Genomic DNA, 17,167 nt, shown 5'->3' with positions numbered 1-17,167 from the left:
TTCAAGATGTCAGTAAGCCATTCAGCCCAAGGGCTTGTTTTTGTTTTGTCTCCTTGCCCTTGACTTTCCATTTCTATGTCCAACTATCCCTAAACTAATCTCCCTATCCAATCCTGCTGATAAACTACCATCAGGGTAACCCTAGCAGACTGAACCCTGATGGCATGCTCCTGCTCAAAAACTTCAATTCACTCCCCACTGCCCTCACATCAAAACCCTGAATCAATGTTCAAGGTGCACAATAATCTGGAACCTTCCCACCTTTCTCATAAATTCTCTCAACTAGAGATTTTTATTTATTTTCATCGGTTAGCAAAGGAATCATGTATCTGTAGTTTGAAACACAAATAGTACCACAGGGGAAACAAGGAAAACCAGTGTCTCTTACCCAACCTTTCCCCACTGCTGACTCCTGCTCCTCAGGGGAAGCGACTACTTTCAACTCTCGACTACTTCTTCTATCGACAGCCATGCTTCTAAATAAACGCTCATTCCACACTTTCTTGACTTCTGCCATATTAGATATTATTTACAGACTTTCCACTATCAAAGCTGAGAATTTAGTCATTGTACTCCAACCCCTAAAACACACAGTGCCCCCTCCCCTCCATCCTCCCAATTTAGAAAGTTGTCATTAAATCAATATTCAGAATTTGGATTATGACTTTGTAGAGGTAAGGACTTTGAGAACTTCGAGTCTAGAGAACTTTCACTCTCTAACAAATATGACTTTCTAGAGTTAAGAACTGCATGTTTTATTCTGCTTGGTTTTCAAGGCTCTGTCACTAATTCACCCCCAGATCCTGACAGGACAGATGGCCCCTCAGTGTCCCTTAACTCTTAGCCACATCTCTCTAGGCACCCTCTGTCCAGCTTAGACAGCTGTCCTCTAGGCCTGCTCAACCTTATAGTCCTGAATCATCTTCCCTCACCTTCCTCTTGGGAACATCTTTGGCCCCTGAATTGAGTCCCCTGTGTCCTACATCTCAGGACTTCTTTCTTGATTTCCTCTTGTCTGGTGGAATAAATCATCTAATAGTTTCTGAGAAAGAATGCATCAAAGGTAATTTTTTGAAACCCTGCATGTCTGAAGATGCCTTTACTTCAACCTTCATGGACTTGAGGTTCAACTGAATTAGTAACAGTTGGGGGGAGGGTATAGCTCAGTGGTAGAGTTCGGTGCATGCTTAGCATGCACAAGGTCCTGGGTTCAATCCCCAGGTCTTCCATTAAAAAATAAACAAACAAATAAATAAAAATTTAAAAAATAAAAGGAGTAAAAGTTGATTTTTGGATGGGAAATAATTTTCCATCAGAATTTTGAGGGTACTGCTCCATAGCTGCTATTGAGAAGAAGGATGGCGTTCTCAATTCCTGACCCCATTTTCCCCTCTGGAAGCTTCTGAAGTGTTCTCTCGGTGTTCCAAAATTCCATTAGGGATGTGCCTTGGGATGGGTCTTTTTTCATTCCCTGGGTTGGGAATTTGGTAGTCCCTTTGAATTTGGATATTTTATCCTTCAGTTCTGGCAATTTTTTAATTCTTTCTTTAATTCTTTCTTTCTTATCCTCTATTTCTTTCTTCTTTCTTGCCAGAACTACTCTTTAGATGTGGGATCTCCCCGGATTCAACCTCCAATTTTCTTACCTCCAACTTTATCTTTTAATCTTTCCATTTCATCCTTTTATTTCTGCTGTCATATATATTAATTTCTAAAAGCTCTTCTTCTTTTCTGCATGGTTCCTTTCATAGTTTCCTGTTCTTCTTGCCAAGATGCCATATTTTCTCCCAAATCTTTGAGGATAGGAATTATAATTTTGGCTTTACTTTTTGAAGTTTCTTCAGTTCCCCACATTCTCACCAAGTCCCCTTTCTCTCTGTCTGCTGGGCCTTGGCTGTTCACTGACATTTGAAAGTGAGTCAGTAAAACACTGACTGGAGGCTCCAGGTACGCAGGAGGGGGCAGGCTGACTCGCAGCTTCACTCAGCTGTTTCACAAGAAGATCCCCCAATATCTCAATCTGTAATTTTCTTCTCCTAGACTGGTCACTTTCCCCAGTGAAAACAAAACAAACAAACAAACAAACAAACTTTCCAATCTTTATCCTAGGGACAGCAACCTCACTTAATCCCTTTTCTCTAAGTCCATGCCTGCCTTCAGCTCTGGCTGTGTTCTCCAAGCTGGTTCTGCTCTCCCAGTAACTTCTCACACTAGCAGGAGTCACATGGCCACATGTGTGTGTACATGCATGTGTGTGGCAGAGGGTTGGGAGTGATGGTTAGCAGCCTAGGAATCTAACTGCTCCCTGCACAAATTTTAAACTTAACTTCAGGTTTTTAATCTCATTACGTGGGCGCGTGCACACGTATCCCATATGTCTCTGATCACTGAGGCTTTCCAGGGCTCCATGGTGCAAACTGGCTGCCTTCCTGGTAGAAACCCCACACTGTAAGTTTGGGTTTCAGCTTTCTCAGCTCTGCCATTTATCTGTCAGCAACTAAATTTTGATTGCAATCTCCCATATGCTTTTCCTCCTCTTCCATTCCTTCATCATTTTACTTTTTTATAATCTTTATTGCCATTTTAGTGGCTTTTCAGGAAAGAATGGAAATAAACACACGTTCAATCCCTATGTCTAACTAGAAGTCCTCTGCACTGGTGAATTTCAAACCTCTAAGCAGCAGCATCACACCCTTGACTTCAGGTGAAATATTATGCAAAATCACAATCCATAAAAAGAGCAGTGGAGGCCCAGTCGGCCCTTTCATGCTCTGGGCTTCTGCACCAAGGGCCTTGCTGTACACACCCTGAGCATCTCTGTTTCACACAAACCTTCTACTCCAGCAAAACCGCTCCATGCATCATTCCCTAAGCACATCTTTTACATTCACACTGTCCTTCTGACCTGGACCCCCTTCCCCTTCTTACTGAAGTCCACCTCCACCCTTTCCCAAAGACCAAGTCTGATCCCTCTGTGAGGCTTCCTCAATACCATGCTCTACGGTGATCACTGTCCCTGCTCACCCCTGGTCTGAGAACCACCTAAGAGTGACTACACAGCAAATGACCACATTCATCCTTAACTACCAGGTCCAATGCTTCTTGCTCCTGGATGAAATGACTGGTCTTCATCCAAGTGTCCCATGGGTGGGACAGAAGCATGTGGCCATGACCAAGTAAATCCTCTGACTCAGCCTTGCTCTGGGATGACTAGGTCTGCTGAGACAATGGCTCCATCTGTAGTTTCAAGATTGCTCTCCCCATGGAAATACTTCCCTGGGGCGGAACTTCTCTCATTAGTTAGGATGATGCAAGCTTGATCACTCTGTTCTCTCTGGGTTCCCTACTACACAGCAGAACTAAGAGCCAGAGGCTCAAGGGTCTGGGCTTGAAACTCAGAAAGAACTAATAGCACTGAGCCACCTCCCAATACAACATTAAAACTAGCCTGGAAATAAGGAAACTGGATCATATCCCACCTCAATACTTGAAGAAGAGTAAATCCTCAGCCTATCCTAGAAGACACCATTACATATCTTCAATTAGATTCCATCCAAATGTTCAACAGGTCAAGGCCTACATAACTTATAGACCAGAGAGGTTAAGAGGCAAGAAACCAGCAAGCTTAACAGAGTTATCACTGCTTTTAAATACATGTGCTGTAAATACACAAAGTACAAGTTTGCAACACATCCAGTTAAAAGTCAGTGATTAATTTTGTGAGGCAGCTGGAGAAATCTGACTACTGACTGGGTATTTGATGGTGGTAGGTAAATACTGTTAACAAATATAGTAGGTGTACTTTTAATAAGAGAACACTTTTTAGAAATATACTGAAATATGGATAAAATGATACGATGTCTGGGTTTTTTGTTTCAAAATAATCTGGGATGGGGTCGGGGAGGGGTGAGCGAGGATTACAGAGCAGGAGTTGGCAAACTTCTTCTACAAAGGGCCACAAGGTAAATATTTTAGGCTTTGCAGGCTATAGTCGCTGTCACAATTACTCAGCTCTGTCAGTGAGCACACCAGCGGCTACGGACAACAAGTAAACAAATAAGAGTGGCTGTGTTCCAATAAAACTTTATTTACAAAAGCAGGTGGAGGGCTGGATTTTGTCCAGAGGCCCACAGTTTGCCAACTCCTGGTACACATGACACAAGAGTGGCCATGAGTTGGTAATTATTGAAGCTAAGCGTTGAGTGTGGGAGCAGTCTCTCTACTTTGCACATATTTGAAAATGGCAATATGAAAACTTCTATAATTTCCATATATTAAAAAATGTTTAATTTTTTTTCTAAGGAGTCAATGTTTAACTCTGTTAAGTTCTCTGGACTTAAAGTCAAAGGAGAAAACAGAGTGAGAGCTCATGACGACGGATTATGAGTCTGAGTTCCAGAACGGTAAGGGAAGGAAAGGAAAACACAAGTATTCAGCTGGAAAACTGAAACTAAAAGCAGCCCGTCCATGGAAACTGGTAGGATCGGAAGGTGAGGTGGTATTTGCCTGGCACATGTCTGACGGTGAACACACAGAGCACAGGAGTTCTCCCGCGACGCCCCACCTCCAACATCCTCTCCCACCACGGGCTCAGGACGGGGAAGTAAGTGTTCCTATTTTCTGCAGGAGCCTTCATGGCTGCTTTACGTGGGAGGTGGGTGATTCTTTCCTGAGAGCTGAATACATTCCCTTTTGAAAGCTCTCAGGACTGGGAGACACATGTGGAAAGAACTTTCTGTCCCTGGCAGACAGGGAACCAAACCCCTTCTCCTTGAACTTGGACAGTCTTCCCTCACTTGGAAGCCTTACTCATCCTCTGGTTTTGGAGAACTTAGTTGCACTCTCACAAAGCCCAGCTGAACGAGGAGTATGCTATCTTCAGGGGCTGGTTGGACACCAGGCGCTTTGAAATGCATCAACACCCTTTCTATCTTGGCTTCCTCATGCTCTGTTTCTCCATAGAGATGCTCTAAACATCCTAGCATGTCATAAGAAATGAGAGCAGAACTAAGGTAAGTGAGTAGGAAAAGCAATTAAGTGACCCAGGAGAAATGTCCTTTGCTACCTCTGCAGAAAGAGACTGAAAACCAGGCCCTACAGGAGATCTCTGTAGGTGAAATGACTGAGGCCACTGAGACACCAGTGACCCAGGAGGCCTCCCCAGCCCTCCTCCTCCAGAACCCAACAGCCATGCAGGCTGTGAATACCACTTAATAAAGCCCATGGCCAATACAGTGCATGTGGGGAGAAGGGAAAGTAGAAAAAGAGGGGAAAGATGTAGAAGGGGATGACTGTGGGAGGAGGGAGAGAGAAAGGAAGAGAGTGGAGGGAAAATAGAGAGATGGCCATGGCAGCCAGTGGCAGAGAAGCCGATGGGGGGCTCCTGGTGTCAGTTTTAGAGCCTCAGGTCTCATTGGGCCAAGCCTTACCCTGGAGGAAGAGGCCGCTCCCAGGTGGTGGTCTTGGTATTGTGGTCCACATAATAGACACGCCCGTTGGGGAGTTCTCGCTGCTCCCATCTGCAAAATCAAGTCAAGGGAAGCGTGAGACACACAATAGAATAGAAAGGCCTACGCCCTTGCTCAAAGGAGTCCTTCACTAGTGATGTGGCTAATCTGACAGGAAATGTCCAAGACCACATGCACGACCAACCCTCAGGGAAGACCAGCTCCACACTGTCACTGACGGTGGCAACCACAGCTGCTTCTTCAGAAAACTAAAACAGCTCCTCTTTACGGACTCAGTGTACTAGGCAGCCCAGAGATTGCAGTAAATTCCCATAAACGATCCATGTGAATCTACATTCTGCGGATTTTTCTGAATCAGTGTTTCTTGGACATTTCAGGATCAAAGATCCCTTTAGGGATGTGATAAGAGCTGAAGGTTCTTTCCTTCCAAAACATATTTACCAACAAAAACGTGTGCACAATTTCTGGGATCCACAGACCTCGCCTAAAGCTCACCTATGGACTTTATAAAATGATCACCATTTTATAAAGGATGTTAATGGTTCTGTGACCTTTTATGTTTTACTTTGAGTTTATTTACTTCTACTTTTGGGTACTGCCTAGAGGAAGGTGACCTTTTCCGGGAAGCTAGTACAATCAGTTCTGCTGAAATGCTTGTTTAGAAACATAAATCTATTCCAATGCGATTGATACATAAGAGAGCAATGTGAGCATAGTGTGAATTGGGTGTTTGTTTATGTATGATTTTGCCTTTGCAAAACACTAGATGAACACAGAAGGCTTCCCCCGGCTGAACCCAGTCATGCAGGAATACACAAAACCACACACGTCTACCAACTGCCTCACTTTACTGTGTGTCATATACCATATGCATCCACATCAGGTATTACAACCCCCGTCTGATTCCAGAAAACCCTCCTTGTACTACTTCACGACAACACCCACAAGCTCCAACCCTTCTGACACCTGCTTGACAAGCAAACTTCAGGTCTTCTCATGGAAACACATAATATTTATTGTGGTGTTATGATCTCAGCTATTTAACATGTGTAAAACTGTGCAACCATTGTTGTTAGGTTCCTATTTTTGTGTGTGTCACTAACAAATTTTTGAATGTTATGCCCCAACCCATTTTTTTCCAGTAAGCCCTGTGGTTTTTATTGCATAATTTGGGATATCATGGTGATTTCTGGGAACACACATGTTACAGCAGAGTTAACGCTATACCAAAAGAAATGTCCTAGCTCCTATTACCAAGCCTGGTGTGTCTACTCCGACAGGCATCAGCTTTATTCAATACCACTTCACAGGTCTGATCAGCAGATTGCACCGGTGAGCCCCTCCAAGGCTAATTCAGATACAGATATACATGAGGTTTTTTAAGGCAAAGACAAGAAGCAGGTAACCATCGCCCACTGAGCATCCACAATGAGCTACAGTCTCATGTTTTACCTAAATCAGTCCCTGCCTCCATCCTTTAAGGTGGGACATGAGGGCACTGAGGCTCAGAGAAGCTATGTAACTTATGTGGCATTCCAACTCAGCTCTGACTCTCTAGACCATGAGTTTTACCATGTCATGCTGAAAGGAGTAACAGGAAGGTCAACTGGAACTTATAAGGAACCACTGTGCAGCGGACTAGGTGTGAGGTGCCTTTCCAATGCCACCTCCATGTAAACAGCTTTCCCTAGCAAAGAGTCTAGATAGGGGGCCCTGCAGGATCAAGACGACTGCGGAGGAATTATCATGAGTTCACCTTGTTAATTTCTAGGCTCCGTTTTAATCATGACCCTCTACTCAGATACAACCATGGGAAGAGGGTTCATATTTTGCCTCACTTGGAGGCTTAGCCCTGGGAACTGTGAGGTCTGGCAGTTCCACACCCCCACTTCTCAAAATGCATCAACTATTGGGTTGAGGATCCAAGTGCTACAAACACCATTAAAATGTGCTTGACAACATCTTTCCTCCCGGGAATTCCCGCTCAAGGTTCTGGTTGAAGTGGATACTGGTGACTTTCCCAGGTGCCCTGGTTCCACACAATACAAAAGGAAGATCCTTGCACTTCATTCAGTCTTTTATTAAGAGGGCAGAATCTTCACGCAAAACTGACCAGATGAAAATACACACAGAGTAAAGTTAAAGATCTCTCTCTTAATACCATTCTGAATTAAAGACAAAACAATAACAAATATTGCCAGCTCAGTGCCTGGTATCCCATCTGTGGGGCTCTGGTGGGGACTTTTCAGCCAAAAAAAGTCTGGCTAACATACTGTGACTTCACACCAGCTCTCTAAATTCCTCCTGTCTGCTGGCTAATCCAGCAGCAAATCCAATACCCTCTTTCTTCATCTGAATTTGGAAATAAGAAAAAGTCTTGAGAAAGATACTTGGCTTAAGGGTAGGTACTGAAATGTGGAAGCTCCTCAAGGCAACGGTAGCAAACCACTCTTTCATAACATTTGCTCCTAATAAGACTTAAGTAGCTGAGAATTCCTCAGCATTTCCTAAGAAGTTCACTATATCCTTCCTGTCCTTGGCAATTTCATGGCACAAAAGCACCAATAAAACAAGTTTGCTCATTTTGCAGTCGCTATTTGGGAAAACCATCCATAATCCGTGGGTGGGGCTGCCCCTTGAATAAAGACAAAATATTTGTTGTTGCAACTGGAGAGAAAAGGCGCCTAAAACACATTTTTCTTTCTTCCAACAATTGTTTTGTTATGCCTTTCATCTCATTAGTCTCAACTTTTGACTTCTTTTATAGTTCATTTGAGGCAAGGAGAGAACTTTGGTTTGGTTATACTTTGGCTAATATTTTCATCTGAAGATGGGATAATTCTTAAAATTCCATGAAGGAAATGCCTTTAATGGACATAGTGGTATCCCTACACTGCCAGAAAGGAAGTCAATGTGAAGTCCCCTTTGCTTATATTCACAAGTTATGGCAGCTCTTCCCAAGCCTAGACGAGACCTGTGTAACCGATCTTTGATCCCAGCTGATCCTAGAAATGAAAGGCTCTCTTTCGGGGACTGTCATTGTCCGGCAAATCTCAGTGTCCTTCTATGAACCTTCTCAATTGGCCTAGCTAGAAAAAGAGTTACCAGAGGAATAAGACCTTTCTTCCATTACCTTTTTTTTTTTTTGGTATCTACATTTTTCCTTTTAAAATTGGACTCCTGCTTGGATTAAATGTCCATGTGGGTCCTCCCTGATCCGTGACCTGGCCTAGCTGCTTTTCTTAGAGAACTCTCAACTCCTCCCTACCTGCACGACTCCTCAGAATTCATACAAATCCCTCCCCTCCGTTTGTACAGCAGAGTTGGTCAATTCTATCGTCAATCAAAAGAGCCTCCCGATTCTCATTTCTCCTCAGTACCTGCTGACCCACATAGATTAAGCCTTCTGACTGTCTTGGTTTGGTCTCCCCATGCCAAGAAAGCAATACTGGCAGCGACCTTTCATCAGCACATCCCTGGCAGGGGTTAGGTTTCTGAACCTCATAAGCATCTTCTTCACGCTGAGATTAAAAGGCTTTTCAATCAAACTACCCATGGGTCTCGATACTGTATCCTGGTCACGTGGGTCATATCCTCTCCCACTGAATAGCTTTCTTTGATGCTCTCAGAAACAGTGTTCAAAGCATCAAGCTTGATTCAGGTCCCTTCCCAACACATTGCTCCTTGGCCTTCGATGCGTAACATTCAGTTGGACCATGGACTACACAGGGTCTTTATATTTGAAAGTACTTAAAAAGCAGTCTCCAATTTCAATTAATCTCTGTACCTTTTTTTTAACCTAAGTTCTCTTTGCTTCTATAGATTTTAACTACTCTTTATTCAGTTGTATGTCTCCCATGCATATGCCCCAATCCCCCATCCACTGTCATAATCATTAAAAAAAAGCTAAAGGCTGAAAAATCTCAATTCCATTATTAGGATGACATCCAATCATGTCTCTCCTATGTTATCTGAAAGGAAACCGTCTGTTCATATGAACCATATTTTCTTGCAGGAAGTTACTTAACATTTACTCAAAAATTCTTAGAACATTATTAACTTATATTATTTATAATTTGCTAATACATTTTATTAAGACAAGCACTGGGTATTAGTAAAGCTGACTCTCATTCAAAATATACTCTCTCCATCAGAAAACAAAGTCACGCCAGAACATTTATGCACCCCCAAAGAAAAGATGCCTTAATGGTTACTTAGACAAAAACTAAACTTCGGAAAACTACACTGAAAGTATTCAGGTATTCTTAAAGCTGCCCATGTAGAAGTTCAACTCTCCTCATGCAAATATTATATGGAATTTGTATTTTCTTATTTTATGCTTCTGTAATAAACTGACTCAATCAAATCCTATTCCCCAAGCTCTGGCCACTTCCCGGGTAAACCATAAGATTTATTTCCTCTCTAGAGACACTGTCAGACTGTTTTATGAGTCAGAAATCTGTGTGCAATGAAACACATTTCCTACTGTGTTTTCACTGCTTCAGTAGGTCCTCTGTAGACTGGGTAAGAAATGTGTTAAACTCAGACCTTCCCCCAAGAATCCTTCTTGAAATACTGAGCTTTCCTTTAAATCTAAGCACACTAACCCTCTTTTTTAAAACTATCAATAACCAGCACTTTTTGCCCTTTAAGCACAGGGTGGCACAGTGGTAGCTAGTAGGACTCTGAATTAAGGTCTGTTTTTTTCTTCTCCTGTTTTTCAACCATCCCATTTTCTTTGCCTTGGAAAAGTCCCCAGAGCTCTTCAATGGAAGATGGCAACATAAAAAGATAGATTTTCAATGACAAGCAAGACAACTCCTGGAGATGGTGTGTATTTAAAAAAAAAAATTAACATTTTTGCAGACCAAAAAATTTGCAGGTAATTTGGGCAATGTAGTAAAATAGTCACTCTTAAAAAATAGTGGGTGGAAGCAAAACTGGGTGTACTCTTTCCAAAGGGCAAATTATTTTTGGGTGGGGCTATTCAAACTTTTTTTTTTTAAATGGCAGTCTAGGTGATCTACAATGTTTTAGGTGTATCCACAGGGCAACTTGGCCAAAAATCTTTCCTATGTGAAAACCCTATAACTCAGCAACTCTGCTTTGAGGACACAACCCAAGGAAATAATTATGTGTCAAAGATTTAGCTGTAAGTGCATCTGTCACAGTAAGTCGCAGCATGTTACAGATAACTGGAGACCATCTAGATGCTCCAAAATGGAGGATCAGTAAAATAAATTATGTTATGGGTATTCAGTCATTTAAAATACCACTGTAGATAATACTGAATTGTTCAGATGTTTACAATATGTTGGGTGGAAAAAGCAAGTGAAAAAATAACATACACATGATAATAAAAATTTTGTTTAAAAATTATATAAATATACTATTTTTCATTAAGGTTAAATTGCCACCAATTGTAAGATTTTTAACATACCACCAAGAAAGAAAAAAATGCTGCCAATTAAACTATAACACTCCAATGCTTGTAAACCTTGATTTTAAAGAAGTTAAATGTGAAATAACATGCATATCAGAATTAACAAAGCATGCTGGGGGAGGGGAGTTCATGTATGTGCATAAAATTTTTACAACATCAGAGTAAGAAAGTACGTCAGACAACACACAAAAGGCACACGAAAAAGATTAACAAATTCGGCTATTTAAAAATCCAAACTCTTGTACAATAAAAGGCAACAATAAAAAAGGGAAAAGACAAGCCACAGACTGGGAGAAAATATTTGCAATGCACACCATTGAGAGGCGATTAGTATCCAGCCTATATTAAGAAATCCTGCAGATTAAAAAGACAAATAGCCAAAAAGAAAAATGGACAAAAATATATGAATAGATAATTCACAAGAAAGGAAATTCAAGAACCAAGTTAAAACACACACACACACACACACACACACACACACACACACACACACAATTTAAAAGGAGGTTTAATCTCAATGATAATCAAGGAAATTCAAATTAGAACCATCAAGAGATACCATTCACACCCATCAGATTGGCCAAGTGAAAAAAAAAAAAAAATCTGACAATTCTAAGTTTTAGCAGGAATGCTTATGCGTGCTCATGCGAGTGTGAATCAGAGCGCTGACTCAAAAACCAATTTGATAGTATCTACTAAAATTGAAGACCTTCTTAAAAAAAAAAAATTGAAGATCTCATCCCCCTATAAAGAAGAAAGTCCATGCCACAAAAAGGCATGCAAAGAAAAAAACATCATTGTAGCATTGTGTATAATGGCAAACAGTTGATTATAAATAAATACAAATATAAAATATGTTATCTTACATTTGTATGATATGTAGTATATACATTAAATATAAACAAATTTTGATTCTAACAAATAAATTTTTATCTACTCATGCAACAGAATGCCACATAGCAGCTTAAATGAATGTACCAAATTCCATGCATCCCTGTCTATAGGGAATGGGATCAGGGACACATTCACAGGGACTTTCAACTTTATTAGTAATGTTTTTTCTTCATCAAGGAGTTAAAAAAGGGGAGAAGTTTATAGCATATGCAACATAATGCTACAAAGTTTGATTAAGCTGGGCAGTGAGCCCACAGATATTTCTTACATTACCCGCTATTCTTATTTGTGTGCTTAAAATATTGTAGAGTAAAAAAACAAAATTTAAAAGCACATACCCTGGGGGATGGTATAAGCTCAGTGGTAGAGTGCGTGCTAAGCATGCACAAGGTCCTGGGTTCAATCTCCAGTACCTCCACTGAAAATACTAATAATAAAATCATTATTTTTATATATAATTATATAATTTTATATAATAATAATAAACAAACATAATTACCCCCCCAAAAAAATTTTTTTAAGCATATACCCTAAGATTATCAAATATTGGTAGATGTATGTTCATGTGTGTATGTCTGTATATGTGATCCTGGGTAAAGCGCTTGACGTTTCCTCATTTGCAAAATGAGGGTAAAAGTAGCAACTACACAGAGTATTGTGAAGACTGCAGGAAATAACCTACGTATGAAACAGTGCTCCCCAGATACTGGAAACATTTACACATGGTTAATTCACACAAGGTGTGTGAAAAGCACCAATGGTTAAATCTCGATGGGTATTTATTTGCTGCTCTTCTTCTTCTTCTATGGTTTTTTCCCCCTCATTTTTCAAAACAAAAACCTTTAAAAAAGAAAAAAAAACAAAAAAACAACTTAGGGCTTAGGGCTACTGAGAACGAAATCATTTATCCAGTCATTCAACAAACACTTCTCACTCCATCTCCCTATAAGCCAAGTACTATGCCAGGTGCTGGGGATACCAAGATGGAAACAATAATCTCGGCCCTTGAGGACCTCTCAAGAGAGTGTAATAAAAATGAAAATCCATAATTACACAGGAATACATACACACAGTAGGGTGAGAACATCTCACAGGCCAGACCTGACAGCAGTAGACTCTTTGGAAATAAGGCTTTTGCTCTGAGATGAGGAGGAGGAAGCCAGAGAAACAAGGATTATCTGGCATTACCTAACTAATAATTCTTGCAGAGTCAAGAACTAAACCGTACTACTTAGCAAAAAGGCACAGATTCTCCCAGTATAATCCTTTAATCCACTGCTACTCAAAGTATGGTCCATGGATCAAACTGTTACCATTTAGAGACCGGAAAAGTACAGAAATTTCTAAGCATTTAGAACTTTTGTACCAATTTGGCATTACCACAACATCCAACTATGGGATCTGTAGATTTGTGTCACTGAATAGAGGACAAAAGTAAGGATTTGGAATAGACTGAAAAACAATTAAAACAAAACAAACAAACAAAAAAGAAAAAAGGGAGTTTGTTCTTCACAGTTGGAGAAGCACTGTTTTAAAACTCCTTGGGTAAAGATCTTTGGCTAGCGCCAAAATTGAGTTTGGAATGAAATTCAACGGCAACGGCTGGTTTATAGCTTAGCAGAGAAGCTCCAAATTCCAGCGTCTCTTTAAGTGTCTGAACAGAGAAAACATCAAAGACCTCTTAACAGGTTGTCATCCTTGATAGTGTCTCAAGGACCACCTGGAGAAAGGACCTCTGGATCTCTATAATCGGGCCTGGGGGTAGGGGAGATGGCAAATTCAAAAGATCTAGAAAACACCCTCCTCAATTAATTCTACTCTGAGGCAGGAAACAGACAGGGCAGCCAATGACTGCAGGAGAAAAAGGATGGCGTGAAATGGCAGTGCTGAGGTAAGTCAGCAGTCAAATACAACGGCCTCCCTTATGTAAGAAACCACAGCACAGAGCAGGTTGCCAGGGTGAAATAATGTGCCTCTGTGTGCGAGCGATGGGGTGAGCTGCACAGCCTGGGACGCGCTTGGAGTTTATCTAAGCCATGTACACACGATCTGTTAATGAGCATTCAGTCCCCAAAGTGGGCTCCGTGCTGATAAAAACCAGATGCAGGGCCAGGTGATCAAAGCGGCTTCCTTCCTTACTGCCCGCTGCCTGGACCACTGTCTAACCGTGTCTCCTGAGCCTTCCTGGCACCCTCTCCTTTAACGGACATTTACAAGTTGAAAACACCAGGCCCTTCCAACTGGCTTCTTTTATGCTAATTAAATTAAAAGGTACAGAAAGCAGAAGGGTTTGGAGACAGGGAGAAAGGAAAGGGAAAAAGGGTATTCTATCTGGACTTCTGCAGCCCAGCTTTCGGTAGCCTTCAGTCAATTAAAACACAGATACGTGTGACACCTTTATGACCAGTCCCAACTGCTACAAGTTTCAGAAAGGCAATGCAGCAACTGCAAACATAAAAGCCCCTCAGATCTCCAAGTGAACCTCGCCCAAACACTCAGTAAAAGAGACTGAATGAGTTGAGAAAATAAAGTTGGAAAGAGACAAAGTCAGCTGGATGCCTTGAAAAAGCAATCTAGTGTGGCTCAGAAATGCCTTAGCAAAGGGGAGGCATACTCCACAGTGTCTCGCAGGGCATGCGGACTCCTAGTGAGCAGGGAAGAGCGTCCAGACCCTGTAAGAGATTCATACTTGAACCCAAAGCCAGACAAACCCAGCCAATGACCTCTTAAGGTCTTGCTCTTGGGAAGAAAGTGCAATATTCCTGCCATAGTTGCTCTTTATTTGAGGCATCAAAGAAGCAAAAAACATTCATCCAGGTGGAAGGAAAAAAAAAAGATGGCATTTAAATTGATTCATTTATTCATTACAAATACGTCTTGGGGGCCAACTTTGTGCCAGGCTCCTTGCCATCTTGGATTTAAAGCCCAGCAGGGCACAGAAACGAAAAACAAGCAATTATATGTGTGAGAAGAGTTACAGTACACAGGGCGGTCTGACCTGGTCTACGGGGGATAGAGGAAGGATTCCCAGAGGAAGTGCTGATTAAGCTAAGACTTGAAGATAGATAGAAACTAACCGACGAAATGGTGAGGATGGTTTCTGAAAGGGTAACCAGCATGGCAGAGGGTCCCCAAGTCCAGAGAAAAGGTGGTACACTTGTCAAACTAAAAGAAGTTATTATGACTTGAGCTTAGAGAGCAAAGTAAACAGTGTCTTCCACGGAAGGCTTGAGGGCTAGATGAGGTCCTATCCTGCAGGGCTTTTTAGGTCTTATTAAGAATTTGAGAATTCATCCCTAAAGACAATAGGACGCCACTGTAGCATTCTAAGTGGTGAAATGTTATGCTCAGAGTTTTATTTAAAAGTGGTCCCTGACTCCTAAGGACAAGACACCAGGAAGAGAGGAATAACCTATCTCGCCTGGACCTCCTAAACTTGTAAATAAGCTGGGGTGGGGACAGCAGGTCTGTGAATTGGAAGGCTGGCTGTAGCAAGTGTGCCCTTTCTGGCCAGCCACCAGAGAGCAGTGCCCTGAAAGCCTGCCATCCCCACTGCCACGCACTCAGCAGTGCTGGTGGCAATCTAGGTAGCCGATGACTCCCAGGCCCTGAGACAGCCTGCAAAGTAGCGGAGCTCCTCACTGTCTTGGGGATGGGCACCCAGAAGCCCATTTGGGCTGTAAAACTGGGTCTCAGTACCCTTCTTGGGCCTGTCATATGTGTTATAGTGGGGTGTGACCTCCCCAGACCAGCACACAGGGCCTCATCTCATTCTACACAGGCCACAGAGAAGATGCTGCCCACATTCTACCTAGGAAAAGCATTTCAGCCTCTGGCGGGGACTGTAGGGTGGGGGGAGCCGGCTTCCCTGCGCCACTCCAACCGCCAGACTTAGAAGAAAGAGAGTTTTCAGGGCCTGGAGTTTTCCAGCTGTCTGGAAACAGGAAGAGCCCAATCCAGGAGAACAGTAACCCTCACACACGCCCTACATAAAGACACGTTGAGCCATTAGCCCTAATTGCCTGTGACTGACACAGGAGTGAAGCCCGCCCTCCAGGCATTTGCTCAGCGGAAAGAAAACAAACAGCTCACGGGGGTCTCAGGCGGCCATTTTCTCCCCTTTCTGCCAAAATGATTCCGCTCTCCCCCCGCCAAATTATAAACAGATTTGAAATTATAAACCAAACAAAGGTCTTTCGAGCAATCCTTACCACATACAAGAGAGGGGAGAAAAAAAAAAAAACTCCGTAGGGAGGAGTTGCACACAAGCAATTCATTATGAATCTTATCACAAAATCAGAAACTTCACAACAAGCTTTTCAGAGCTGCCCCTCAATACCCCCAAGTCTCTACAGGTCTGAGGTTTTAAGAACTAGGTGCAATGCTTTTCATGTGTTCATCGTGCTTTACTAAGAACCCTAAGTTAGGCAGTGTGCCAAATGCTAGGGATGCGAAATGTATGTGGTAAAAGTCGCAAGTACCTTCAGATTTAGGATTTTTGTTTGAACAACTGGATTTTCTAAAGTGGCTCAAGAGCAATACAGTGTGTCATACATCAAGCAAGAGACAGTCCACCCTTCCCTTTTCCTCTATGAATTACAAGGGCTCAGAGGAACCACCCACCCACCATCACCACCACTGGCCAAACCACGGTGACTGGGGGCATATGGACATTGTCTCCTCAGCACCAAATTGATAACCGGGATGGGCTGTGGGTCCACAGTGGGACTGGCCCTGGCTGTGATTGGTAATCCTGAGATAAGACTGTTTTCTGGTTCAGAACCATTCCCCTCCTTAATGGTTCCTTCACAACCCCTTCAAAAATATCATTCACCAGGTATAACACCCACCACTGGATGAGGGCTTCACATGTGCTTTCTTATTTGAGCCCCTTAACCTCCCGGGGAGATATGGATGACTACCCTCTCCTCCTCACTGAGATGGTAAGTCATTCTTGCAAGGTCATGTAGAGTTGAGTGGGGACTTGATTCCCAGGTCCACACTCTTCATCTCCACTTACTATATGGCCAACCTTGAACTTCCTTTTGGCCTGCTGGGGCCATCTGCTTGTCATCCAAGGCCTTTAGCATCAGATTGAATTCTGAACTAAAGGATGGCAAGAAAACTAGTAGTCCCTCAGCTCTGGCCATAGGAGTAACAGATAGTAACATTCAGAGCCTCAAGCCCTCCATGGCACGTTAAGATAAAATGCAAGAAAGAATAGCTGTTTTCCAGGCAGGATCTAGGCGAACACCCTCCCGTGATTTCGGAAGGCAAAATGAGCTCCTTGTTCCATGAAAGCCACACTCTCTTCTGAGTCAAGCTGTTGGTGTCAAGTCACAGTATAAGGTAGCATTGATTC

General features: G+C 42.3%; 1 protein-coding gene across 2 annotated transcripts in view; it reads right to left on the bottom strand.

Annotated features, from left to right (window-relative positions):
• The window catches only part of WWP2 (WW domain containing E3 ubiquitin protein ligase 2), a 118,231-nt gene that overhangs the window by 22,271 nt on the left and 78,793 nt on the right, over positions 1-17,167 (bottom strand). For both annotated transcript variants that reach the window (XM_032486650.1, XM_006180567.3), the window contains exon 9: positions 5,430-5,519. In XM_032486650.1, coding sequence (XP_032342541.1) covers positions 5,430-5,519 — 90 coding nt within the window. The remainder of the gene's footprint in view (positions 1-5,429; positions 5,520-17,167) is intronic.

The sequence above is a fragment of the Camelus ferus genome, chromosome 9 (assembly GCF_009834535.1).
Source record: "Camelus ferus isolate YT-003-E chromosome 9, BCGSAC_Cfer_1.0, whole genome shotgun sequence".
NCBI classification, from domain to species: Eukaryota; Metazoa; Chordata; class Mammalia; order Artiodactyla; family Camelidae; genus Camelus; species Camelus ferus.
The sequence above is the reverse complement of the archived record's forward strand: the minus strand, read 5'-3'. Positions and strand labels throughout refer to the sequence as shown.